The 27,705-nt window shown below is 45.7% G+C and overlaps 1 protein-coding gene across 8 annotated transcripts in view; it reads right to left on the bottom strand.

Moving 5' to 3' along the window:
* FRMD4A (FERM domain containing 4A) overlaps nucleotides 1-27,705 on the bottom strand; it is a 412,586-nt gene that overhangs the window by 90,661 nt on the left and 294,220 nt on the right. For all 8 annotated transcript variants that reach the window (XM_083464152.1, XM_083464151.1, XM_083464153.1 and 5 more), the window contains 3 exons: nucleotides 24,799-24,893; nucleotides 17,926-18,018; nucleotides 7,861-7,945 (listed from right to left, as the gene is read on the bottom strand). In XM_083464152.1, coding sequence (XP_083320278.1) covers nucleotides 7,861-7,945; nucleotides 17,926-18,018; nucleotides 24,799-24,893 — 273 coding nt within the window. The remainder of the gene's footprint in view (nucleotides 1-7,860; nucleotides 7,946-17,925; nucleotides 18,019-24,798; nucleotides 24,894-27,705) is intronic.

The raw sequence follows: 27,705 nt of genomic DNA, 5'->3' as shown, positions 1-27,705 counted from the left end.
GTTTCCAGCAAGTGGCACTGAAGGATCCTGCCTCCAGCCATCATGTCTAGCAGCCACTGACAGCTGCACCCTTCATGAAATGGCCCAATCCTCTTTTAAAGCCACCCAAGTGGGTGGCCATCACTGCCTCTTGTGGGAATGAATTCAAGAGTTCATCTGTGTACTGGGTGAAGAACTACTTCTTCTTCTTCTTCTTCTTCTTCTTCTTCTTCTTCTTCTTCTTCTTCATCTTCATCTATTATTTATACCCCGCCCATCTGGCTGAGTTTCCCCAGCCACTTTGGGCAGCTCCCAATCAAGTGTTAAAAACAATACAGCATTAAATATTAAAAACGTCCCTAAACAGGGCGGCCTTCAGGTGTCTTCTAAAAATAGGATAGCTGCTTATTTCCTTGACATCTGTTGGGAGGGCTTTCCACAGAGTGGGCGCCACTACCGAGAAGGCCCTCTGCCTGGTTCCCTGTACCCTCACGTCTCACAATGAGGGAACTGCCAGAAAGCCCTTGGTGCTGGATCTCATTGTCCAGGCTGAACGATGGGGGTGGAGACTTCCTTTTATCTGTCCTCAATCTTTCAGCATTCAGCTTCACTGGATGTCCACAAATGGGCAGGTGGGATCTCCAAGTTGCAACTTGGCAACCTTAAGTAAAGGTAAAGGGACCCCTGACCATTAGGTCCAGTTGTGACCGACTCTGGGGTTGCGGCGCTCATCTCACTTTATTGGCCGAGGGAGCCGGCGTACAGCTTCCGGGTCATGTGGCCAGCAGGACAAAGCCGCTTCTGGCAAAACCAGAGCAGCACACGGAAACGCTGTTTACCTTCCCACTGGAGTGGTACCTATTTATCTATTTGCACTTTGACGTGCTTTTGAACTGCTAGGTTGGCAGGAGCAGTGACCGAGCAACGGGAGCTCACCCCATCACAGTGATTCGAACCGCCGACCTTCTGATCGGCAAGTCCTTGGCTCTGTGGTTTAACCCACAGCGCCATACTATTGCAGGCCAGTGCAATTTATGGTCACTAAACCAGGAAGGGGAACTTGTGGCCCTCTAGGTGGTGTTGGACTCCAACTCCCATCAGCCTCAGCTAGCACAGCCAGTGGTCAGGAATGGTGGGAGTTGGAGCTTAGCAGCATCTGGAAGGCTGCAAGTTCCCCATTCATTCACCAAACCATACAATGCCACAGTGTTTCAGTGTAATTTTAATGCTTCCATCTCAAAATAGGGAAACAACAAAGGAAGGAAAGGCTGTACTTATTGAGGGCAGGTAACCCTTTTCTCTTACATAATCGTCTATGGTTATGGGTGGGGATTTTAGGTATGAATAGTAGGGAGAGAGGAGGACAGACAGATGGAGCCAGCTCATTCTGTCAAGGGTAGCTTTAGCTTTTATTGCACTAAGCAGCGGTGAGTCAATAAAACTTAAGGCTAAAATAGCTCATGAGAGGAAGGCAGGGACTTCCCTGTTTAAAGCTATTTATATGCTGCACTCTGCCACTCACATGGTACGTGAAGCAGCTTATGAGCAAAAACATACTATCAAATCATAATGGCTTTACAATGGTCATGTATTAATCTTCATCTTTCAAAAGCAGGAATACCACAGCCTAAGCTTCCCTGGAAGGATCCCCAAAGGTGCTTTTCACTGGAATCCAACACAGGGCATTAACCACACTTGCCACATGATCACCACCAAACAGAGTCAGTGGATCTCTGTTTTGAGAATCAGTGGTGATTCAGCCCAAGGGTTCCTTGTTCCTCTCCACCTACTCCTTCAATTCAGCCAAGCACAGCAATGTCCCATTACCCTCTTGGCTCCATGCCCAAGTCAGCTTCCCTCTTGGTATACTAATGAAATGTTCCTGCCACTCAGCTGCTGAGCGACGAAGCAGCCACTTCATTAAGAGCTCTGCTATGTATGTGAGCTCTTCATGCATGCGAGTGTCCCTGGGAGCAGGTTTTTCCCAGCATGGGCTTTGACTTGACCCCTTTCCATATAGGAATTCAGTAAGGAAGCCACAAAAGTTAGCACTTGTTAGCAATTAACTTTACAAAATTATTAGGCAAATTGCTAAGGGTAGCTTTTGAGATGCTACTTAATGAACTGCTATTAGGAAGGATAAAGGCAGTTTTTCAGAGCATAGATTAATTTGCCCTGGTTTGCACAATTTCTTTTGTCATGATGCTGCCTTTGGTCAAACAGATTTTGTAGAGAATGTGTTTGGGGGGGGGGCAGGGTGACTACAAAAACTTGCACAACTCTTTTTTAGAGGCAAATGTGATGTGAGCATATATACCATGACTACATTTTCAAGCCTAGGGAAAAACTATTGTTTGCCTGCATCTTAAATCTCCACACACCATAGCTTCAGAGAGACTTTTGAAACAAAAGTGGTGAGAAGCAGCTCAAGTGAGTTCAGTCCAAAGCTGAGCATGTGCATCTCACACAATTCTCCCTCCCAAAGAAGAATGGAAGAAGGGGAGATTTGCAGACTTAGTCATGAACATCCAGGGGAACATGTCCAAAGTTACTCTCGGCCAAGAGTTGCCAATGTGAAATAAGTAGAGTCTGCTAGGTCAGACCATTGGCACACCTAGACCAGCCCCCAGTTCCTCCAGTTGCCAACCAGGTGCCTGAGAGAAACCTGCAAGCAGGACCCGGGCACAAGAGCCCCCTCCCCTCCTGAGGTTTCCAGCAACTGGGATTCAGAAGCATTGCTCCTCCCCCTGTGGAAGCAGAGCATGGCTTCCACAGTTCAAGGGGGCAGAGCAGGGCTTCTAAAATGGCTGACAGCAATTGATAGACTTATCCTCCCCAAAAGTGTCAGTCTCACAATCTTGGTGGCTCAGGCGGTGCTGTGGACATAGTGTATCTTGATTTCAGTAAGGCTTTTGATAATGTCCCCCATGATATTCTTGTATTTTTCTAGAAAATAGGTGCCAGAACTCACCATGAACTGTAGCTGGTTGATGAACCAAACCCAAAGAGTGCTCATTAATGGTTCTTCATCATCCCGGAAAAAAGGGATAAGTGGGGTGCTGCATTCTTGTTCAACATTTTCATAAATGATTTGGATGAAGGAATTGAGGGGATGCTCATTAAATCTGCCAATGATACCAAACTGGGAGGGGTAGCTAATGGCACAGTAGGCAGAATTCAGAATTCAAAATAACCTTAAAAGACTGGAGAAAAGGATCTAGGTGGACCACAAGCTTAACACGAGTTAGTGTGATGCAGCAGCAAAAAAAAAAAGCTAATACTATTCTAGGTTGCATCAACAGAAGTATAGTGTCCAGATCAAGGGAAGTAATATTACCACTCTATTCTGGTCAGACCCCATCTGGAATACTGTGTCCAATTCTGGGACCACAATTTAAGAGGGATGTTGACATGCTGGAACACGTGCAGAGGAGGGCTACCACAATGATCCAGGGTCTGGAAATCAAGCCTTATGAGGAATGGCCAAAGGAGCTGGGTATGTTTAGCTGGGAAAAGAGGAGACTGAGAGGAAATATGATGGTCACCTTCAAGTATCTCAAGGGCTGTCACATGGAAGAGGGAGGGTAGGACACGAACCCATGGCTTCAAGTTACAAGAAGGAAGATTCTGAGTAAACGTCAGGAAGAACTTTCTGACAGTAGGAGCTGTTGGACAGTGGAACCTAAGGAGGTTGTGGAGTCTCCTTCCTCGGAGGCATTTAAGCAGAGCTTGGATGGCCATCTCTCTTGGAGGCTTGAGTTGAGATTCCTGCATTGCAGGGGGTTGGAATAGATGACCCTTGGGGTCCCTTCCAACTCTACAATTCTATCATTCTATGAAGGGGCACTATGTACATTTACTATGGTCCCATTTCTGCATGATCAGCTGCATGAATTTTTTCTGCCTGTGTTGGATTACCACATCCAAAATCTTTAGCAAAACACCATGACTGAATGTGAATGGGGTTTCACTTTGTGCTTAAGTGTAACATAAACTGCTAGTAATTTCAGTATTATATCTAGCAGGAGCCTTGAAAGCAAAGTCACATAAATATGAGGTGAATATGTATAATGGCAATGAAAATAATAATTTAATAATCTAGATCTATACATATTTATAAGGGTGGGGGAAAGCTTTAGAGGGTTCACACCACACATTATCTCAGTAATTCACAATAGGACACTGTAAGATATTATTATTATCCTGAGATGGAATCCCAGGTATGAAAGGGAGTTTGTATCAAAAATCAAATTTGTACCAGAGACTACAATACTCCCCCCTCCTCCTGGATTTCTTTGTCTTTGAGTAGCCACCGGATTGTTATTTGTGGTGCTAGAAAGCCTAACAGTTCAGACAGATAAGAGAAAAGGCGCTGTTATTAATTTGCACTGCAGGCAGAGCTAATGAGTGCAGTACAAGGCAGCCCATTCACAAACACCTTGGGAGACAGAAAATCTGATAGTTCCCACAGTATAGCCATGGCATTGAGTAAATTGACCATTCCCCTTCCCCAAGGCATGCTGGGGGGCTGTGTGGCAAAGCAAGGAATCAGATTCAGAAGGGCCTCGCCTCCTGCTGAGATTTACCTACAAAGCCATCTTTTCTCAGAAACTTCTTTGTGATGGATGTTGCAAACAACTTACCTGAGCAGCATCCATAAGTATCAATCAAATGGAAATGGGAAGGACTATGGGCCTTGACTTCATAAAACCAGAGCTCTACAGCAAGGAGAAGTTTGAAGAGGCCCCCAAATGGATTTATTTAAATGGACACGGACCTTTACCTGTGAGCGGCCATTTGGCTGTGGGTGGGGTGCCATTTGGAGAGGGTGGAAGAGATGTGTGGGTGCTTCCTCCCTGCGTTAAAGGCTAGGTCTATGTTGTACCCAAGAGTCACTTCTTTTAAACTTCAAGGCCTAACTAGACAATACATGAAATGCATGAACACATTTAATGTACCTTTTTTTAATTTTAAAAAGGGAAAACAGCCACAGGGGATCAGGATTGCTATTGGTTCCACTGTTCTGTGCTGGTCAGATCACATCTGGAGCGCTCTCTTCAGTTTTGGGCAGCAGTTTTTTGGAAGGACATAAACTAATTGGAACACATCCAGAGGAGAAATATTTCTGGATGGTTTGGCATCTGGAGACCAAGGTGGCAGCTGTTTTATAGGCCGGATTCAGTGGCATATCTGCAAATTCAGGCCGTGTAATTAAAGTGGATTTGGACTCCTCAGCAATCAACCCACCCCCTCCCCAGTTTGAACTTTCGACAGTAAGCAAAGTGACGGAAAGGTGGACTGGAAAGGCTCGACACAACATCACATAAGCAAATAAATCAGCATGAACGCTCAATAAACTGGCCATCTGGAAGCGACCCAAGTCTGTTGAGGAACGGCTGAAAGAACTGGGAATGTCAGCCTGAAGAAGAGACAGGAGATATCAGTTTTTAAACTGCCATGCAAAGATGGAGCAGAAGATACTCTCCACTTCTCCAGAGGGCAAGCATGGAAACAATGGGTGGAAATGGCAGAGAAACAGATTTTGACTAAACATTCAGAAAAACTGTAATGATATGAGCTGCTTGACAGTGAAAGAGACTGCCCCAGAAAGGATAGACTCTCCTTCACCAGAGGCATGTTAGCAGAGGCTGACTGACCACCGGTCAGAGATGCTGCAGTTGCATCCTGCACTGCAGATCCTACACTGAGCAGAGGGATGGACTAGATGACCCCCAAGATCCCTCCCAAATTATGCCACTCTATGATTCCACTCCCACCCCCTGAAGGTGCTGTTCCCTGCTCCCTTTTCTTTCATTGAAAATTTTAACACACAAACATCCGGAAACAGGAGATGCAGGCACAGGTTCAAGCACACAGCTTGCCATACAAAATCAGTGGCCACACCAATCCTCCCAAGGACAATAATATACCTCAAAAACCAAGAGGGACTGCGGCAGCTCAGTCGGTAGAGCAGGAGATGCTTGATCTCAGGGTTGTGGGATAAAAGATTCCTGCATTGCAGGGGGTTGGACTAGATGACCCTCGTGGTCCCTCCCAACTCTACATTTCTATGACTTTACCAAGAGGTACGTTCAATTCATGCCATAAAGAGCCACGTGATTGTTGTCAAATGATGACTACAACATCATGCAAAACTTGGGGAGTGACATGAATGGCTCGTCTCATGCTAAAAACAGAACTCCCATCTCAGCTCAAACAAAATGCTTTTTGGTGGAGTGAGTTCACATGTCCGCCCAGCAGTTAAGCAGAAGGAAGAGATGAGACCCTGCACATGCCATGTGTGAAGCAGCCCTGGGTGTCTGCAGAAGACCTTTCTGCTTCTGCAGCTTCCCTTCCCCTCTGGGTATTTGTTTTGTCTCACAGCACAAAGCAGCTGTGCGCGCTTAGCCTAGGGTATTCCAGCTTCAAGCCAGGGAGCCTGGTCATCTGTCAAAACTTTGCACAATGTTCTGCACTTGGGACTGTTTTGTTTTATCCAAGTAACCAGCAACAACAGACCAGTGGCTTTTTCCTTTTCCTTTTCAAACATCCAAAAGGCCAAGAACTTGGACAGAAACCGTTTCATCAGCATTGCATGTAACCATTTTTGTTCTGGTGCATATGGCAAGGTTTCAAGAAACTCGCACGCCTCCCAGTAAACATCTGGGAACGACTGCCAAGTCCTCACGCGCAACTCAGAGGCAAGGGTGCCCTCTTCTGATGAATGCCTTCAAAGGAATTCTAACGACTCACAACAGTGCTAAATCCCTCATTTAGCAACCATCTTGACATCCCACTTCAAACAAACAAAAGGGATTTATTCACACTCAGAAAACTGGAGATCTTGATAGTATGGAGTCCAGACCTCTGCACTGCTGAGAGTACATACTCTTCCTGAACCAACAGAATTATTTCTTCCAGATTAGCTCATATGATCAAGAATATGACTGCCATCTGGCAATCCAAGGAGATGGTGTTTTCTCCTTACCTAGAAAACAATACTTCTCCAAATTAGAAGTGGTTTGTTACTATCATTGTTAGCTTAGGGCAGTGTTTCCCAAACGTTTTTGGGCAACGGCACACCTGTTTACCGGAAAAAAATCTCGCGGCACACCACCATTAAAGCCCCGCCCCCGTGACGTCATTCGGGGAGCCGGCGGCCCGGGCCTGAGCTGGAGAAGGAGAGGCGGTGCTTTTCGGCACAAGGCAATCGGCCTGGAATTGTTTCCCGCGCGCTGCGAAAGGGAACAGCTGCGGTCGCGCGAACCCTCCGGCGCTGGGAGGGGAAAGGGCGGAGTCGCAGAGCACCAGCTGGCCGAGCGGTTGCGCGCAGCGTTGCGCTTTTGGAGAGCGTGCGGCTGCTGCTAGGGGATCCGGGGACGTGAGCAGGCCTGGCCCGACCCGGGTTGAAGGAGGACAAGCCGGCAGCGCGCCAAGTGAGTTCGGTTGCGCGCGACGGCCCCCGCTCCCCCCACCCCCGCCGGATCCTCGCCGCCGCCGCCTCTCGCCCGCCTCCCTCCCACGGCACACCAGCCGATGTCTCACGGCACAGTAGTGTGCCGCGGAACACCGGTTGGGAAACACTGGCTTAGGGAGAGGCAGCATCCCTCAGAGTTAACAGATGTCTGAGAGGCAGGTGTTCATAACATAACATAACATAACATAACATAACATAACATAACAATTATTATTTATACCCCGCCCATCTGGCTGGGTCTCCCCAGCCACTCTGGGAGGCTCCCAACAGGTAAAGGCAGGCAGGCAGATATATAGGCAGAGAATCACAGATAGCCCAAGGAGGTACAAACTGGCAGTGCTTATTTTTAAAGAAAGGTTGAATTACAATGGCAGCGACATGAAGAAAAAGTGTCAAGGCCTTACCTTGTAAATACAGGACTTGGCATTCAAGAAAAACAACTCAATGGTAGCATTATCCTTTAGATAGGATATGCTTTCAATGTAGAACCTAGAAATGAAATGGAGAAGTTATATAAACACAGGAAAGAAATTGCAGCCACTGAATAAATAGGACCCTGTACAATTTTTTTATTATGTGAAAAAATGTGCTCAGAGGAGCCTTTGGGGCTGAGAGAGAGGAATTCTCCTTTTTCTGTTTTAGTTTTAGAGATTGTGTTATGACTCTTGGAAAGATTTGTGTGCCTCTTAAGACACGATCATTCAGAAATGCTGGATGTGTAAATCCCAGCCAATAGGAAAGGCATTAATGCTTGTTTTATTTCACAGGTTGATTTATAGCTCTATAAATATTTTTGGCTGGGATGGTTTTCTTTTTCCTCTGTCCTTGACAATTGTGCTGCTTTGCTTCTTATAAATGGTTTGATCCTAGCTTGGGAGTAACTGATTTTGAAATGGCCTTTTTTGCTGGGGGGGGGGGAATGAAGGGGAGAAGTGACCCCTGAATATAGATTTAAAATGAAAACAGCTGGAAGTCTGTACCTGGAGTACCTATCTAATCTGCACTTCCTGAAACAAATACGTCAAACAAAACAGCTATCCTTCAAAAGTCACCTTTCTCTGAATTTTGTGATGCAGGTCTTCAACCGAAAAATGGGAACCAAAATACATGTATTAGACCAACGTGCATATAAATGAAAATAACATAGGAAAATGCATTTTATTAGACAAAATGGCTTGCAAAAATGTATTCAACAAATTCCCACACAAAAATGTGTACATTAGAAGAAATGCATGCTAACATGATGGTGAATTTTCATGAGGGCTCTTTTTAAAAAATAATAATTGCAAATTGAAGAAGAAATATGGTGAGCTGAACTTCCAACCAGAAAAACAAGAAACTGACATGAACAGATCTGCCTCCCCACACTCTCCCATGAACTGGCTAGCTATCACCTGCATCTTGGGACTATTCTATATAAGTGGCTCCCAATTAGGGGTCTGGGGACCCCTGGGGGTCCACGGAACTCACCCATGGGGTAGTGCAAACCACCTGCAGATGGTCATTATTTTGCAGGAAGGATTCAAGTGCATACTGGGAAATTTATGTGTTCATCATTAAAGTGGATTAAAGGGTTGTGTTGCCCAAGCACAACAAATCCACTTTCAAAAGGAATTGGGGCAATGCTACAGCCAGCGGCGTAGCGTGAGTTGTCAGCACCCGGGGCAACGCAAGTAATTTGCGCCCCCTAACCCGGGGCAAGGCAAGTAATTTGCGCCCCCCCAACCCCTAACCTGCGAGTTGCCGCTGGCGCTGCCGCGCAAACAACGCTGCTTGCCCGGAGGAGGATGGAGGCAGAAGCAGCCGCCGCCTGTGGCTGGGCCAAGGGGATGGCGGCGGCAGGGTGCAGAAGCTGCCAGTGCCCGGCCAGGCGTCGGTGGCGGCGTCGGCGCTGCTGCAGCGGCTGCTCCTCCTGCGAGCAGTGAGCGGAGCGCAGCCACAGCGACGACGGGGGGCGCGCGCGCTAGGGCGCAAGGCTGGCGGTGGCGGCGGGGAGCCCGGCGGAGGAAGGAACTTGTCCCTTCCCTCTGGACTCGCGCCCCCCCCCAGATGTTGCGCCCGGTGCGGTCGGCACCCCTGGCACCCCCCACGCTACGCCACTGGCTACAGCATATATTTAAAGCATACCCAACACACATTTAATGCACATAACTTCCTCTGAAGAATCATAGGAACCATAGTTTGTTAAGGGTGCTGGGAACTGTAGCTTTGTGAAGTGAAAAAGACTCTGCCCAGGATTCTTTGCAGGAAGCCATGTACTTTCAATAGGCATTAGATGTGTTTTCATACTTTTTGAAGTTTGGAAACAGATGAAGAAATGAGTTGAAAAGTGTGGGATGAATGAATTACTAGCAGTATAAACTGTTATAAAGGTATAAACAGCCTTCAAGCAAATCAGGACAAATTTTTAATATAACCAACCCACCCTGCAAACAAAGGAAAATAAATGCTCAATAAAGACCAATATGGTTTAACCTGCTGCATAAGCTTTGTGTAAGTAAATCAGGATGACTGTTCAATAAACACGTCTGGAGGGTTCATAGTAAAACAAAATATGGAAATAACAAAACTTGCAGTGATCTTTCTCAACAAACCTGATAATCTTTCTCATGGATTCTTAGACATACTAGACCACTTATTCTTTTTACAGAGCTGCTTAGGGTCACCAGATCACAGCCCAAAGAAGTCTCCAACCCCCTTATAGGCATCGTGTTGCCAGCTTCTCCCACTGTTCCCTCCTTGGTCCCAGCACCCATCCAGCCCCTTTCCCCACCTGCTAAAACAAAGAGCACTCTCCCTCGGCTAACCCACAGCAGGCAAGGGGCCGGGGGAAGAAGCCACAGCCCTGGTCCCAGCCTCCTCCATAACTGCAGGACAGCAGTCAGGGAAGCAGAAGACTCCCTGAGCACAACGTGAGCTTTTTCTTCCGCATGAGAAGTAGGTTATTCACACACACACGTATGCACCTCCCTGACAGAAACGAGAGCTCTGTTGCATAGGGGCCTGGGCACAAGTTATGAAGCGCTTAGTTCAGATTTCACATGGGAGCCTCGGGAAAGCCTTTCCTTGGCTCCCTCTTGCTTGGGTGTGGGGCAGACTCTGCCTTCTAAGCCTATGGCAGTGCATTGCGACAAGCCCAGGGGCTCTCCCTGGACTTCAGAGCTGGATGTGAGAATTACATTCACAACAGCTGTGCATTTCAGCCTCTCATTGGAATGTTTCAAACATGCTTCTTACAAACCAGATATCAGCTTAAAAAGAAAAGGAAGGAAGGAGTGCAGATTTGTCCAGTGGCCCCTGACCCTGCTTACAGGTGTGAGCTGAAAAAAACGATGCTCCTGTGGGACACCAGAGGGCAGCATTGCATTTCTTAAAGCTACAGTGGAAGCCCGGCTGATGCTCTGAGCAATTCATACAAGACCCTCAGATAAAAAAGGAGGAAACTCAAAGAAGCACAGGGCTTTTTTTCAGCCAGAACTCAGTACTGGCACCTCACAGGTAGGCGCCATTGCCATTCTAAGAGAACGAGGGAGGCATTCGTGGTGAGATCTGGCACTTTCCCCCCTAGAAAAATAGCACTAAACAAGCATATATCCTCCTGTAGCGAAGAGCTCCACATGATATTTAGGACCTACAAAGAAAACCTCATTCTCCAAAGATCTGCAGTGCACATTGTATGTTGGGAAGTTCTTCCAAAATGTGTGTCAATATTAAAACAGCAGCAACAACCAAGGGAAAGAATTTTCTTCATTTAAAAGGGGCTGGAGCCTTCTAAAGGATCTTTGTGGAAAAGTCTTCTATTGTTTGCTTAGAAAACTGGAAGTTTCATTTATTCACTGTGAATTTATAGCTGGAGATGTAAGAACTTTAGAGATGTAGCAGTAGTACAATGGTTTTCTATTTTGCCTGGCAAGAGTTAATAGTTACCTAGGTATTAGCATAAATATTATTTCCATGAGCTCAGTAATGTGACCCCTTTTCATGGAAGTGCTAACTTCTGTTAGTGAAATTTTATGGGGGGGGGGGGTTAAGGCAACTTTGTTTTTAAGAAAGGCATTGAAAACATGAATTTCAGCACCTCCCCAGTTTCAAAATTTCCATCCCCACCACAGACATTCATTTTCACCATCTGCGCATGTCAGAAACTTACACTAAAAGCATTGGAAATACATCTGAACCTTGTTACGCTTGTTGGTGTAAGGTCTTCAGAGAAAGCATCTCTCAGTTCTGAGACCAGAAGCCTGCTCAACATAAGTCACTCAGTTAATCACTAACAGCTTTGGGTTTATCATTGCATCCTGTGTTCTCTGCCACATCTACAGTCAAAGGTATTAGTCACGGCATTCGAGATTGTAAAGACTAAGGCAATCTATATTAATTTCCTAGCAGCCTAAACAGAACAGAAAGAGCTATTCCTTCAGTTGTGACACACAAGAAAAGTAAAGGCTGAAACAGAAGGCAATTTCCTGACAACAGTATCCCTGCTGGCATGTTGACAGAGAAGTTGCCTTGCTAAATAAGATGGCCTTCATTGCGGAATTCCCAGTTCTCGCTTACACTCTCTTTGCCTGCATCTCCTTCCATCCCTAAATGATCGCTTCCCTAATCCCTTCCCTGGAATCCTCTTCCAGCTCTTCCTTTTGGGGCTTGCACTGGACTGCTTTGCCAGTGACTCTTCTGTGGATCCTGCCCAGCACTAACACCCTGGAGGCAGAATCCCTTAAGCAATTCCTTCTTTGCAAATTCTGATATGAACTGCCCTGACCAGGGCCTCCTCAGCTAACATGGAGACCAGAAGGCAGTTATCTTGGTGTGTGTGTGTGTGTGTGTGTGTGTGTGTGTGTTGTACTTCCCTGAATTTTGCGGCATAGTTTTTTCTCTCAAAATACATACACAAACATGCATTTTAGGATATAATATGTTTAGAAATGTGTACTTTGAGAGGAAAAATGCATTTGAATATAGCTTTCCTTGTGATTTTTTTAAAAAACCACATATTTTTATTGAAAAACATTTATAAACTAATGGAAAATATTTTAAAATCTGTAAGATTAATATGGAAATGGGACAGAACAGACTTACAAAAAAAAACTGACTCAGGTGAGGAACAGCCTGATCTACTTCTCCCCCCCTGGAGATAGCTTGAAAACTGGGCTATCCTAACTTGGGTTGCAGGAGCTGAACATAGAAGCCCCCACAATTGCTACTCCCCACTATCACAATAAAGGTTGTGTACATTATATAGACAGCAGGCCCAGTGGATAAAACCTATCTGCCATTTCATTCCCATATGCTGCTCCAGGACAAAATGCAAAGGGCTTGCGGCCGCTTTCCCACCTAACATCCATTGTAAATCATTAAAAGCATATGCCATAGCTTGGCCAGGGCGCGGGTGTGTGTGTGTGTGTGCTGAAAAAGAAAGAAAGAGTCAAACAGCCCCATTGCTGATCTGTTAAGTAGTCAGCTGGAAAGGAATAAGAAAAGCAACAGAAGCCCCCCCCCCCCCCGAGCAGGACTCTCTCTATTGATTTTCGCATCTAGTGTATCCGTCTTCAGAGGCCAAGGAGAGTGGGATCCCTCCAGGCTCCGTCCCATTCTCATTTTATTCCAGAACACCAGCAATCAGAACTAATGATGGGCAATTTGGCTTTGGTATGCACATCTCTCGCCAGCTTGCATCTTGTCTTCAGTGTGTGTGTGTGTGTGTGTGTGTGTGTGTGTGTGTGATTTCCTATTCCAAAGCTGAACACAACCCTACTAAAGGGAGGGGGGATTTTCACTCCCAAGCAGGTGTGCAGCCTGGGAGTCATTTTGGACTCACAGCTGTCCATGGAAATGCATGTTAATTCTGTGTCTAGGGCGGCTGTCTACCAGCTCCACCTGCCTGCTCACTGTCTCGCCAGAGTGGTGCATGCTCTGGTTATCTCCCGCTTGGACTACTGCAATGCGCTCTATGTGGGGCTACCTTTGAAGGTGACTCAGAACTACAACCAATCCAGAATGCGACAGCTAGACTGGTGACTGGGAGTGGCTGCCGGGACCATATAACACTGGTCCTGAAAGGCCTCCCTTGGTTTCCAAGCACAATTCAAAGTGTTGGTGCTGACCTTTAAAGCCCTAAACGGCCTCGGTCCTGTATACCTGAAGGAGCGTCTCCACCCCCATTGTTCAGCCCAGACTCTGAGGTCCAGCGCCGAGGGCCTTCTGGCGGTTCCCTCACTGCGAGAAGTGAAGCTACAGGGAAGCAGGCAGAGGGCCTTCTCGGTAGTCACGACCACCCTGTGGAACATCCTCTCATCAGATGCCAAGGAAATAAAGAACTATCTGACTTATAGAAGACATTTGAGGGCAGCCCTGTTTAGGGAAGTTTTTAATGTTTTATGTTTTACTGTGTTTGGTGTTTTAATTTGCTAGAAGCCTCCAAGAATGTGTGGGACAACCCAGTCAGATGAACAGTACAGTAATAATAATAATAATAGTAATAGTAATAGTAATAGTAATAGTAATAGCTTTTCCCAGGGAATTTTACTGCTGAATCAGAGAAACAGCAATCTGTGAAAAACCCGATTGCCATTTGCTCCAATTCAGTGATAAAACACTCAGAGAAAGTGCTGGGACAAAAAAACCAAACCTGCTTGGACATGGCATTTTGAAGCCCAGACCTGTGCCTAGAAAGTCAGCGCAAAAGGAAGTCTGGATGAGTCCTAAGATGAGAAAAAAGTCTCTTGTAATCAAGCTACATGATAATAGGGTCTAGGTCACCATGCTCCTCCCAAACCCCACCATTCCTGTTTCTGGAGATGCCTGCCTATCTTCTGGAGATAGAAGCATACCTGGCATACCTAGCTATAGTGCCTAGTTGCAGAAGTGAGGGCTAGAAGTGCAGACAGAGCCTCGTTATCTGAATTACGCCGGCTAAATATTTGCTTTGGACTCTGAGCTTTGTTGTCATTATTTGTAATAGGTGTGGAACCATTTCGTTACACTGCAGTCCATGTTACCCAGAAGTGTTCTCACTTGTTCCGCTGAAGGTTTTAATGATTCCCTCCTCCCGGACTTCTATGTGCAGCTTTTGTGGGTGATTACCAGATCAAGTATAGAGGCTGTTTCTAACAAAGAGGTTTCTTTCACAATTTAAGAAGTCTCTGAAAGCTTATTTCAGAACTTTCAGCAATGTGAACAGAGCAATTTATTTTTGTTATAGTGAGAGTGAATCATCACCCTTTTTACTGAGTAGCTGCATGGGAATATTCCAAGGAAAGCTGGACTTGAAGGAACATTTGGCTTAGATAAATGAGCAAGACATATTGCAAGTTGCTGTTGGCATCTGTCTGCCTCGAGAGACAATGGAGTGCACCTCCAGGGGTAAAGTATTAGTGGAAATAAAATTACAATGGTTTTTGAAAAAGATACAGCATATATTGTCTCTGTATTTGGAGACGGGCTGCAGCCCAGTGGAAGAGCACATGGAAGAAGCCTCTGGTTCAGTCTGCCCCATCTCAAGGTAGAACTGGAAATGATTTCAGTCAGAAACCCAGGAGAGCTGCTACCATTCTGTATAACTAACTGAGTTAGGTAGCCTGGCGGTCTGACACCTGCCTTTCCACCTCACAGCGATATGATAAGAGGCAGCTAACATAACTAAAAAAACACACCCTATAATATAATGAATGGAAAACAAAAATATAGTCAGAATAGCAGCAAAATTACAAAACAACAACAACAACCCTACAAGAGAGTCAAGAGAATCACACAAAAATTCACCAAAAGTCATAGAACAGAAATGGAGAAAAAATGGATTTCCTGGGTCAGGGAGCTTCAAATCTTGAGCACTGTAACAAGGGGGGAAAAGGCCCTTTCTTCTTGTACTAGTCAATTTTACATCAGACTGTACAACTGTACAAAAAAAGGCCTCACTGAATGTATTGGACAGGTAAACTATTTAGGCTTCAAAAGGTAATGACTGGCACTCTGAGGCCAGAAGCAAACAGGTACGCAGTGTCTTTGGTAGGAAAAAGGAGACCGGCTCCATTAAGAATCTTGCAGCTGCTCTTGGAACTGGCTGAAGTACGGTATCTAGTTCCATGGTTATGGTGGTTCAACACCGATGCCCAGAAAACCAATCTCCAAATCATGATTTGGAGACTGAAGATGCAGCAGGCATCCCCATCGCATCCACCTTCTCCTGCCCCGTTTTCTGCTCCCAGGATTCCCCTCTCCTTTCTGTGTTATGTGACAACTACTGTTTCCTGTGACACCCCAGCTGGGCAAACTGTGATTTGCTTCCAGCCCATTCTTCAAATCAGTGGTTCAAAGTCGGTCTGGCAAACCAGTGTCAAGCAAATTCTGTCTGCAGTTCCCTTTAGGTCTCATGGCAACGTATGGCTGAAGGAAACCCAGAAAGAAAGACGGAATCTGCCCATAATAGGGGAGGACAAGGAGGGAGTGTGTAAGCCTGAAGCACTTAAATAATGTTCAGGCATTTGTATGAAAGTGTGAAGGGTTAGACAAGGGACGGAAACAGGGTCCCCAGGTGCCGTAGCTGCCCCTCAGATTTCCATGCAATAGGTGCAAAGGTCTGATTGGACACTCTCAGAAACCTCCCCCCAAGCAGAATAACCCTGGTTTAGGCACATGCCATCAAGCATACTATAAAAACACATTCAACCTTTGCCAATATCACGTGACAAACTAATGAGAAGCTGGCATGTCTGAGGAGATATGACGTGTGTGCACCCTTGCCTGCCCTAGCTTCATGCATTCACACAATCACAGTCTACATATGTCTTCTTGCACTGAAATTTTCCATCACTAACTTTCTTTTGTCATGTCACCCACAAGTCTTTTTCCGGTTCTCTCAACATAACTGCTGGCTCCCTTTTTCATTTTTTACTGCCAACATCATGGCTTCTTCCTGCGCTGAGTTAATCCTTCACCCTCTCATTTTAAATGCTTCCCCAAAGCTCATCACTGCAAATAACACTTACTTTATCACGGCGTCTTTCCTTCCTGCTTCCCTAATATGTTATTCTCCTTGTTTGGGTTAGACTGCAAAAATTGTTTGGGTTTGAGGCTTACGTATGTTCATAAAGATACATGTCTCTGATGGTCAGTATACAAAAAATGACATTTTCATAATTAAACACCATTCAGCCTTCAACTCCTAATTCGTATCTGCTTTTCTAAAGTTCATAACTGCCTGTGCATCTCTCTGCGGTATAACAGAGGAATGACTATGCAGTTATGAACTGTGGAAGGAGAGATATAAATCAGGAGTTGAGGCATTTCCATATATGATATGTGCACAAACATATATTCTCATTTAACTATCTATGTCTTCCCTCTAAGAATCCTGGCAATCATAGCTTTCACACACATTGCTTCAACCATCCTTACTGATATTAAAAGATTATAAATATTATACAAATAAATACTACAAATATACAACTCATTATATTTATTTTTCATATTTATACTCCACCTCTCTGCTCTAAGTGAAAATACCCAAATCAGGTATATAAGCCGGTAAGATAAACCAGAATCATTGCCCATCAAAGAGGAGGATGTACAGTGAAGGGAATGTCAGCTTGTCAAAAGCCATCTAAATTGTTTGAGGTGAGATCTGAACATGAACCTTAGCACCATCTGTGCCACCCTTCCTCCCAGGCTGGTTCACAACACAGTAAAATGCAACCACCACAAACACCCACAACTATGTATCTAAAAACCAAAGGACATAATGCATAATACATCTTCAGTTGATGCCTAAAAGTGATCAATGTGGAGACAAATATACTTCCCTGGGACGGGACTTCCACAATTGAGAAGCTGCCACTGAGGAGGTCCTCAGAACATATCCCAACCATCTTGAAGCTCGGGTTGTCCTGTTGTTCAGGGCTACGTACCTCAGTACCAACACCTGGGTTCTCACTGGCAGTCAGCACAAGGCTTTATGTCTGGTGAAATGCCCTTTTGCAGCCTCAAACTTGCTGCAGCATAGGAAGCTATCTTATTCTGAGTCAGTCCTACACTGACTGGCAGCTCATTTCTTGGGTAGCTGCTGCTCTGTCTACATGCTGGGGATTTAATGTGGGACCTTAAACATGCAAGGCACATGCCCTACCATAGAGCTGTGGCCCTTCCCCATTCTGTGCCCCAGTAATTTTTTGCAATGGGGACTTTTTGGGTCCTTACGTTTCCGTGCGCTGCTCTGGTTCGCCAGAAATGGCTTAGTCCTGCTGGCCACATGACCTGGAAGCTGTCTGCGGACAAACATCGGCTCCCTTGGCCAGTAAAGCGAGATGAGTGCCACAACCCTGGAGTCATCCGTGACTGGACCTAACGGTCAGGGGTCCCTTTACACTTTACCTTACCCTTTCTAAACAACACCAACTCTGAACTTACTACAAGAACAAAAATGCAAAAACATGCTGTGGTACATTCTGAGAGATGCCAAAACATATACTCACCTGACGCAAAAGTACAAAACAACCGGTCCCGACTTTTTGGGGAAGTCGTGTTCCAGCACCCTGCGGTCCAGCTGAAGCCAGTTCAGGTGGCCCCTGATGGAGGTAAGAGACAAAGGGATGGAAGTGAAACAAGAGGTTTCTTCCTCCTGCCTATTTTGACTGAGACTGTAGATATAACAATGCATCTCTCACTTACTGTGTTTGAGGAATACATGCAACATTGCTGTGGGGATGGCAGGGCTGTCACTTCAGGCTTAACTGTTTAACATATGAAGCTCATATGGAGATGTACAATGCAAAGAGGCAGAACCAAAGAGATAAGCGCTTTTGCCCTTTATTGCAGTTTTGCCACCCTTGGCATGACTATAAAATGGAAAGTCTGTCAGGCTTTCCATTAAAAGTTGCTACTGCTAGGAGTTTATACAAGGTCTGTACTATTTCACTGCAGGCTAAAACATAGCCAAACAATGTCTCAGATATTTTATTTGCCACCCAGTATGTCTGAAACGGCCTTGCAAATAGAGCCTGCCAAGCTGCCTTTCAAGAGCTTTCCAAAACACAGCTGCTTCTCTCTCTCTCTCTCTCTCTCTCTCTCTCTCTCTCTCTCTCTCACACACACACACACACACACACACACACACACACTGTAGTTACCGGTACTTCATGCTGCTCTCAGTTTGCTTTACACCATTTTCCCTTGTAAAGACTCATGGGTTCTGCACACCCAGTTCCAACCTGAGGCATCTTGTGGTGATCACAGAAGTTGGGGAGTCTCAGAGGGTGGTGGCTTTTGGTCTCCTTACAGAGGCATCTTTGCATTGAGCCTTCCCACCATCTTTTCTATTCACAGAGTGTCCCGATAACTAGCAAAATCTGCTGACCAAAGAGCATAGCGGGACAAAAGCAGCAAGTGAGAATGCCACATACAACAATGCCTCTCTCACACCACTGACTCCAACCCAATTTATTCTCTTGCATTTATACCTCATGGCATTTACTGGGTGGAAAGACTATTCCTCTGCATATTTCCTGTATTGCAAATGAAGGACAATTAACTCTTTCTAGTCCATGGATCATGGGGAGCCTTCTCATTGCCAGGCTATTAACAACACGCAATCATGGAAACAAAGAAGTTCTGGTGGGGAGATGCCATCAGTGCAATGGATACGTTTGGGACAGCTCTTCTGGCCAAGCGGCAGGGAAGAGTATGGCTGTGCCTCCACCAGGCCCCTTTGTCGCTCTTGGGTTTCTGAGTTGAGAGGGTTTTGTTGTCACCTCTGTCTGCTGCCATCAAGAAACATTCTTTTAGATATTAGTACATTTTAACTCTCTTGCAGCATATACAGTATGCATTTTCTCTTCTTATGATTATGGGGTAGTTCTTTTAATTTCTGAGGCAGACTTAACTTCAAAAACACCACCAACATATTCACAAGTACCTCCTGCAGAAGTGGAGTGCACAGGAACACCGCCAATTTGTTCTTACTTATCTGGGCACATCTGTGGCACAGACACACTCTTACTTTAACAGAAAGTGGAATATTAAACATTATCCATATGCAACCCCAACTCACCGCAAATAAATATGGGAGTTTATATGTGTTTTACTGTGCAGTTCTATGTATAACTGTAAAGTTTACTTCACTTTGAAAGGTGATGTTAATATTGCCAGTACCGAAAAGGAGAGTGACGTGCTCCTTGCCAAATGTTTAAAAATGGCAACATTTGCCTTAATTACAAGTTCACCAATGGTTGTGATCTAGTCCTGAAAGTCCACTGATAGCATAGTCTATGATAATCTATGATAACTTTGAACCAGGTTAACACCCATGTATACCAGGAACTCTCTGAAGACCACTGAGAAGGAGAATGGCTCTATGAAGAGCAGCCCAGGCCTCTGAGAGAGAAGCCTCACTGGGGTCCCATGCAGCCCCTCCAAGGCTATTTGCTTTCCTTGAGACGCTCACTGCAGAAGCCACAGAATAGAGAGGATGCTCAATGGTGCCACACAATAGACAACATCCTTTCTTTAGATGGTGATGGGGGGTGGAGTTTGGGCAGTCATTAGGCCCTCCCAGGTCCCGTGCAGCCTCATCCCAGCTACCTCAGCTCTGGGGAGCATGTGGACCTCCAAATGTTGTTGTGCTCCAACTCCTCCTAGCCAGCCCAGCATGGTCAATAGTGAAAGATGAGAGAGGTGGTAGCCTAGCAAACTTTGGCGAGGCTACACGTTCCTCATCCCTGCGCTACTGACTGTCTCTGTTTCCAGTGCCAGGCGGCCAGCTGATGCAACTCATTCCCAGCAGGCTCTGCATAATGACCTGGCAAGCCGGGACAAAGCATGATACTACACAACCTAAATTGGCAGAGGAGCAGAATCCCCCCCCAACCTGCTGCATACTTCTTTTGGATATAGCCTGACCCTAAAGTTAATACTGTGAAATGTTTCTAAGATCTTTCAAACATGAACATTCTTCTTTTCACTTTCATAGCATGGCAATCTCATTCTGGTCACGCAGTCTGAAGTAATGACCCGATATCACCAAAAGGAGCTATTAAGTCACCAACACAAAGGTTGTTCCCATTGATTTTCCATTCAGGTTGTCATGAGGCAGCACAACTAATGAATGGAAATCCCCAGTACAAATCATTTCTAAATAAATTACACCTGTAGAGATTTTCCTCTGGAGTCAAAGAATTACTTTCATACAACATAGTTTAGGGCTGCTCTCACAAGCCTCCCCCTTTGTTTAAACACTCAACCTATACCAGTAAAAGTGGTTTTTTTCTAGGTTCTCAATGGGTTCAGATTTGTTTTTTAAATAAAAACTAGTTGGTGGACCCAATGTTATTTTTCTAGAAAACGAGGAGGCAGAACTCACCATGAATGCCTATCTTGTCCTTTATAACAGCAATGGCGCCCATCTGAGTTCTGGCAAGTCCCAGCTGAAAAAAAGGCCTGGGTGGACTGTTGATTTATATTTTAATTAAAAATACCACAGTATTTTGACAGAGAGGTCCTTGGAGCATTTTTCATTGACAGCAATTTTGCTTGTGGAGGTAGCCTTTTCTGGAGAGCTGCACTCCTTCTGAGGGAGCAGGGGTGCCCCGAGGGGTGCTCCTGGGAACATCTTTGCCCACAGAGACCCAAGTGGCCTCCACAGCAAAGGCCCCATCACCAGCTGGACAGGTGTGACTTGTCTACTGTGAGTCATGTGTTGGTAACCTCATGTTTAAGTTACTGTAATGCAAAGCTTTCTATACGGCTGGCCCAAAGGCTTCAGCTAGTGCAGAATGATTTAGCTCTGCTGGTGAATGATGCCCCTTATCCAACAAATATCCTGCCAGGGCAACCAGTCCTAAGGAATTGGCACTTGTACGTGGGTGGTGCTGGGGGTTAAACCACAGAGCCTAGGACTTGTCAATCAGAAGGTAGGTGGTTCGAATCCCCGCGACGGGGTGAGCTCCCGTTGCTCGGTCCCTGCTCCTGCCAACCTAGCAGTTCAAAAGCACATCAAAGTGCAAGTAGATAAATAGGTACCGCTCCGGCAGGAAGGTAAATGGTGTTTCTGTGAGCTGCTCTGGTTTGCCAGAAGCGGCTTTGTCATGCTGGCCACATGACCCTGAAGCGGTACGCCGGCTCCCTTGGCCAATAAAGTAAGATGAGTGCCGCAACCCCAGAGTCGGCCACGACTGGACCTAATGGTCAGGGGTCCCTTTACCTTTTTACCTATTAATCATTGGGTCCGTTTTAAGGCCTTGCTACTTACGGAAGCTGCCCAGAGTGGCTGGGGCAACCCAGTCATATGGGCAGCAAATGACAGCTAGATAGCTAGATGATAGATAGATAGATAGATAGATAGATGGTAGTATTAAACTCTGGACCATGTGACTTGAAAGACCATCTTCTCCTCCACTGCCTGGTAAAGACATTAAGATGAACAAATGGAACCCAGTTACTCTTGCTGCAACCTGAGGATTATTGACTTACGGTAACATGCAGATGGGCCTTTTCACTGATAGCACCACTGTGGTGCAATGCTCTCCCTGATAAAATATGAGAGGCCCTATCACGATTGGAATTCCTGCAGGGTTTTTAAGAGGCATCTACAGTGGTGCCTCGCAAGACAAAATTAATTCGTTCCGCAAGTTTTTTCTTCTTGCGAGTTTTTCGTCTTGCGAAGCACGGTTTCCCATAGGAATACATTGAAAATCAATTATTGCGTTCCTAGGGAAACCGCTTGCCAGGCTGGCGGTGCGGAGAAGGGCTTTTCTCCGCACCGCAAGCCTTCAGGACAGGTACGGGAACAGAGGGGAAGGCGCGCAGCGCTTTCCCTCTGTTCCCGGGGCTTGCGTGGGAGGAGGGTTTTTCCTCCCCACCGCCAACATTCAGAACAGCATTCTGAATGTTGGCGGTGGGAAGGAAAACCCTCCTCCCACCCCAAGTCTTCAGGAAAGCCATCCGATGCCCGGCGGCGGGAGGAGACGTTCCACCCCCCCGCCGGGCATCGGAGCTTCGTTCCGATGCCCGGCGGCGGGAGGAGACGTCCCCCCCCGCCGGGCATCGGAGCTTCGTTCCGATGCCCGGCGGCGGGAGGAGGCGTTCCCCCCCCGCCGGGCATCGGAGCTTCGTTCCGATGCCCGGCGGCGGGAGGAGGTCCGAGGACAGTGGGGAAGACGCGCTGCGCTTCCCCACTGTCCCGGAGATTTCCCTATGGGCTGTCGTCTTGCGAAGCAAGCCCATAGGGAAATTCATTTTGCGAAGCGCCTCCAAAACGGAAAACCCTTTCGTCTAGCGGGTTTTCCGTCTTGCGAGGCGTTCGTCTTGCGGGGTACCACTGTATTTACGTAGGTATTCCTTTGATCTTTTAACCTCGGGCTGAACCCCCTAGTTTAATTGTTTTAGTTGCTGTTATAACTGTTTTCATTTTGGGGTTGTTTTAATGGGCTTGTTCATTGTGTATTTTGATTACATTTGTTTATATTTTTGTAATTAGTTTTGTAGTTATAAACCACTTAGAAGCCAATTTGACCACTTCCCAGCCCACAGCTCCTAAAAGAGTTTCTCCATACAAAAAATATATGTAAAGTTCTTTCTTGATGCCACAGAGCAATCAATGCCAGCAATGCTGGAGCTTTTCTTGGTGGACTTTACCTGAGAAGACTGTGTGATATTTTACCATGGAGATAAATTGGTTAAACATTTTGAAGATACTAATTGAATATTGATTATTTTCCAACATCTCCTGGGCTCCTTTGGTTCTAGTCATTGCATGATAAGTGGTTAACTAGATCAGACTCTGTCCTCTTAAGATCCTTACATTCTAAAGGTAGTTACAGTTGCATGTAAAAAACCTATGGAAACAGGAAGCAGATTTCTATTTTTCTTGACACAACAATTTGCATTTCAGTTTCACCTGGCAGTCCATTGGGTGGACATGATTACAACTTCTACAATTTCATCATTTATCCACATGCTTGCAGTAAAATTTAAATGAACACAGGACTTCAATAAATTGTGTCAGGTTTCTATACCTCATTGTTGCAAGGACACTTTGAACAGTGTCTATAGAAATCAGAAATCAGACTTGCTGTAAGATAGCAAGGGGCTGATCAGGGACCAACAACAAGGTTGGCAGAAGTCTTCAGGTGATGGAGCTGCTCTTGTCCTAGTAGGTGGGGCTACCTGCCCTTCTCTCCTTATTATTATTATTTATTGAATTTATATACCACCCTATACACGGGGGTCTCAGGGTGGTTCACAGAATAAAATCAAGATATAAAACCACAAAATACCTAATACAAATAAAAACAACAACCCAATAGCGCCCCCCCCAACCACATTTTAAAAGGCAATAGGATATAAATCGGATCAACCAAAAGCCTGGTTAAAAAGGAATGTTTTTGCCTGGCACCTAAAGGTGTATGATGAAGGCACCAGGCAAACTTCCCTTGGAACAGCATTCCACAGACGGGGAGCCACTGCAGAGAAGGTCCGTTCTCGTGTTGCCACCCTCCAGACCTCTCAAGGAAGAGGCACACAGAGGAGGGTCTCAGAGGATGATCTCAGGGTCCGGGTGGGTTCATATGGAAAGAGGTGGTACTTGAGGTATTGTGGTCCTGAGCAATTTAAGACTTTATAGGTCAAAACCAGCACTTTGAATTGGGCCCGAAAACCAATTGGTAGCCAGTGCAGTCGGACCAAGATCGGTGTAATATGCTCAAACCGTCTTATCTGGTGAGCAACCTGGCCACTGAATTCTGCACCAGCAGAAGTTTCGAACCCTCTTCAGAGGCAGCCCTATGTACAACATATTGCAGTAATCTAACCTTGAGGTTACCAGAGCATGGACAACAGTAGTTAGGCTATCTCTGTCCAGATAGGGGCGTAGTTGGGCCACCAGCTGAAGTTGATGGAAGGCACTCCAGGCCACTGAGGTCACCTGAGCCTCAAGCAACAGCAAAGGATCCAGGAATACCCCCAAGCTACAAACCTGCTCCTTCAGGGGAAGTGTAACCCCAACAAGAGCAGGTGGCCTCTCACCCATCTGGTCTAGGGAACCACCCACTAACAGTGCCTCGGTCTTATCTGGATTGAACTTCAGTCTGTTGGCTCTTATCCATTACCGAGGCAAGTTACTGGTCCATCACTTCCACTGCCTCACTTGCAGATGTAAAGGAGAAATAGAGCTGAGTGTCATCAGCATACTGCTGACAATGAACTCCAAACCTCCGGATAAACCCACCCAGTGGTTTCATGTAGATGTTAAACAACGGGGGATAGGACTGAGCCCTGCGGAACCTCATACTGAAGGTCTTGCCCATTTCTTTCAAGAATTAGGAACCTTTGTGCTCTGATCCTGAAACACTTACGTCTCATCTGTGAAGGCAATCCCGAAGTATTCCTTCTCTTTCAGGTTGAAATGAGATGCCACCAGGTCTAGCAGCTCCTTGGCCAAAAGCTTTGGCTGCAAAGAAAAGAAAGAAGAAAAACACATGCTCAGCTAGAATGCATTAGGTTGGAAACATACAAACAAAGGAAAGATACAGAAGATGCAAACAGGAGGAAGGTTGTTGTGTCTCTTGAAAGAGTTCAGTGATGACTTCAAAAGCCATGTGCACAGTGACAACATGCAGCTAGAGCTCCTGATGAAGGCCAGCTGAGCCAGGCTCCATACAAATTCAGATATTGCAGCATTGTGCTCTGCACCTGGCAACGCCTGGTAGCTACAGCTCTGCTGCAATCCACATCCTTCCGTAAATAGCCAATTATGTTGCACAGGCAGAAGGACTGGCACCAGCATTTAAGCTTGCATATACACACAACTCCCTAAGTGGAGTGCATGTGCTTGGACTACAGGCTCTCCTCTTGATCAGCTGCATGAATGCCGTCCGATAATCCTTTGTCAGCTGAGCTCAGTGGTAGAAGCAGTCACTGTAGCCTCACACAATTGATCGCATTGTGCAAAGGAGATCCTTATCAAGCCACATCTCACAGTTCACCAGTTTTCTTTTCTCCTATAGCTTTCACCAGGCTGGAATGAGGTGGGATAAACAGGGCTGGCTCAAGACATTTTGCTGCCTGAGGCGGAGGACAGGATGGCAGCCTCCCCCAAGATACATACAGAAACCAATTGGATTGGTGGTTGAATCTTACTCCAGTACTGGTGAAAGGACAGAATCTTCCACTGCACTCGAGGGCAGCAGTCTAGCTGCCTACTGGATGGGTCACAGGGTCTCACAGCTCTGTCCATTCCCCACACCTCAGCATCTGCCACCTGAGGCTGCTGCTTTACTCTGCCTCATTGTAGGGCTGGTCCTGAGCACAAGAGAGGTCAACATCAGCAACATCTGGAGGGCCACAGGTTCCCCACCCTGATTTATAGCATACATGGCAAGTTGCAGAAACAGAACCAATAGAGGTAGCAGGAATTGTAGGTCTTCTGTCCTCGTCAAAGGAGGCAGAATTCTGTTTTCCAAACATTTGCCCACTCCTCTGTAAAACTTAGTTGAAGTGAGCAAAGTCTATAGCACTGTAGAACAAAGTATATAGGTGAATGTTATATTTAATATAGTATTACACATTCTGGGGCACAGCCAGTTGACACAGAGTCCTAGCAAGGCCTATAGGGTCCCACAAATAATAATTAGCACTTAGATAGTGCCTTACTGTAGAGAACAGTAAAGAACCACTCACTAGGTCAGCGAATAAGAAATGACTCCAGATGACTGGACAGGGTAAGCTTGGCAAAAGCCTCCTTCTTCACACTTATATAACTTATGTAGGTCTGGGCAGCTTAGAGAACATAACACTTGTGTGTAGATTGATGTGCAAGGCTGCTTCAGAGTGTGAAGCACTTCCTGACTGGCAGTTCAAAATGCAATCTTACACATGCTCAGTCCAGGAATAAATCTCACTGAATTCAGCAGGACTTGGTTCCAAATAAACATACCAAGAATCAAACTGGCGTCCAGTCACTACACCACAGAGGCTCAGCTAATCTCCACCGTCACTTAACTCTAGCATACTATGCTTTAGAAGGTTCAAAGCACCCCCCTTATATTAATTTAGCCCCCCCTTACAACAACTCTGTAAGGTATATTAGAACAGGTGGTAGTGGTGAGGGTGGGATTTTAGACTCAAAGAAAATGGCTTGTCTCAGGCCACTTTCTGAATTCATGGCAGGGAGGAGGGACTTCCTAGCTCACAGCTCAGTCTCTTAAGAACTGCACTACAATAGCATAAGATACTTCACAGGATTTAGCCCCTAAGAAATAGCAAACCCAATAAATGCAAAGTGCTGCTTGTTGTTTCTGTGGCAAGGATACTCCAATCACTAAATAAGCAGAGATACTATAGATCCCAGTGCGATAGGGTTCTCCCACCTCCCCGCCTTTTGTTTCCCCTGTTTTCTACCATCTGCAGTTTTGTAACAAAACACTCTTGGCTACAACTAAATTTCCTTCCTGGCTCATAGTTGAGCAGGGGTTAGGTGGTGGAGGGCTTAAAGAGCTATGCTCCTAGAACTACTGCAAATGCACATCTCTTTTCAAGCATTCTGGATCAGATAAGAAAGGATAGCCCTTTCCTTGGGAGATGAAAGGCAGGGAGGGGAAACAATAGATGAGACAGAGCCTGCACTGGCTGCAAGCCAGGTTAGTTACTGGCTCAGAATCCCAGAGGGGACTTAAGATTGTGAAGTTAAGCCACGCTAGTCCTCTCCAAGATTACTTTCTGTCCTAAGCTTTGCTTGCAGCTGCGCAAACTTATTGTCCTTTTCAGTGTTCCTGGCTCAAAACCTTAGATGCTTCTCTGAGTCGGGTGGATCAGTTTCAAAGAGTTTGTAAAGCTGTTTATAGACTGCTATTTCTTTGCAAGAAGAAGTGTGGCTTCTCCCTTAGCATCCCTGACTTTATTTAGCAATGTTACTGAGCAGCCTTATATTAATATAACATGCTAGTAGGTAAGTAAGTAAGTAAGTAAGTAAGTAAGTAGATAAAAGCCTTACACAAAAGTTCTCTTTGGAATAGTCTGTTAATTCCAAATGCTAGTTACCCCAAAGACAAAATTTTGGCACACATGGGCACTTTCATATACAAAACATAGTGTATTTTTAAAAAGGCATTTGCCGTGGGGGGGGGGGAGGAAGTATGTTGTTTGTAACATACTATCAAACAGGTGCTGATGACAGTCACACAGTCACACAGACTTGTATCCAGTGCTGATGATGCTTCTCAGGGCTTTTCCCGCTATGCTACAAAAATCCGCAGAATACTAGT

The sequence above is a fragment of the Podarcis liolepis genome (genome assembly GCF_965112155.1).
Source record: "Podarcis liolepis genome assembly, chromosome: 10".
NCBI lineage: Eukaryota > Metazoa > Chordata > Lepidosauria > Squamata > Lacertidae > Podarcis > Podarcis liolepis.
The sequence above is the reverse complement of the archived record's forward strand: the minus strand, read 5'-3'. Positions and strand labels throughout refer to the sequence as shown.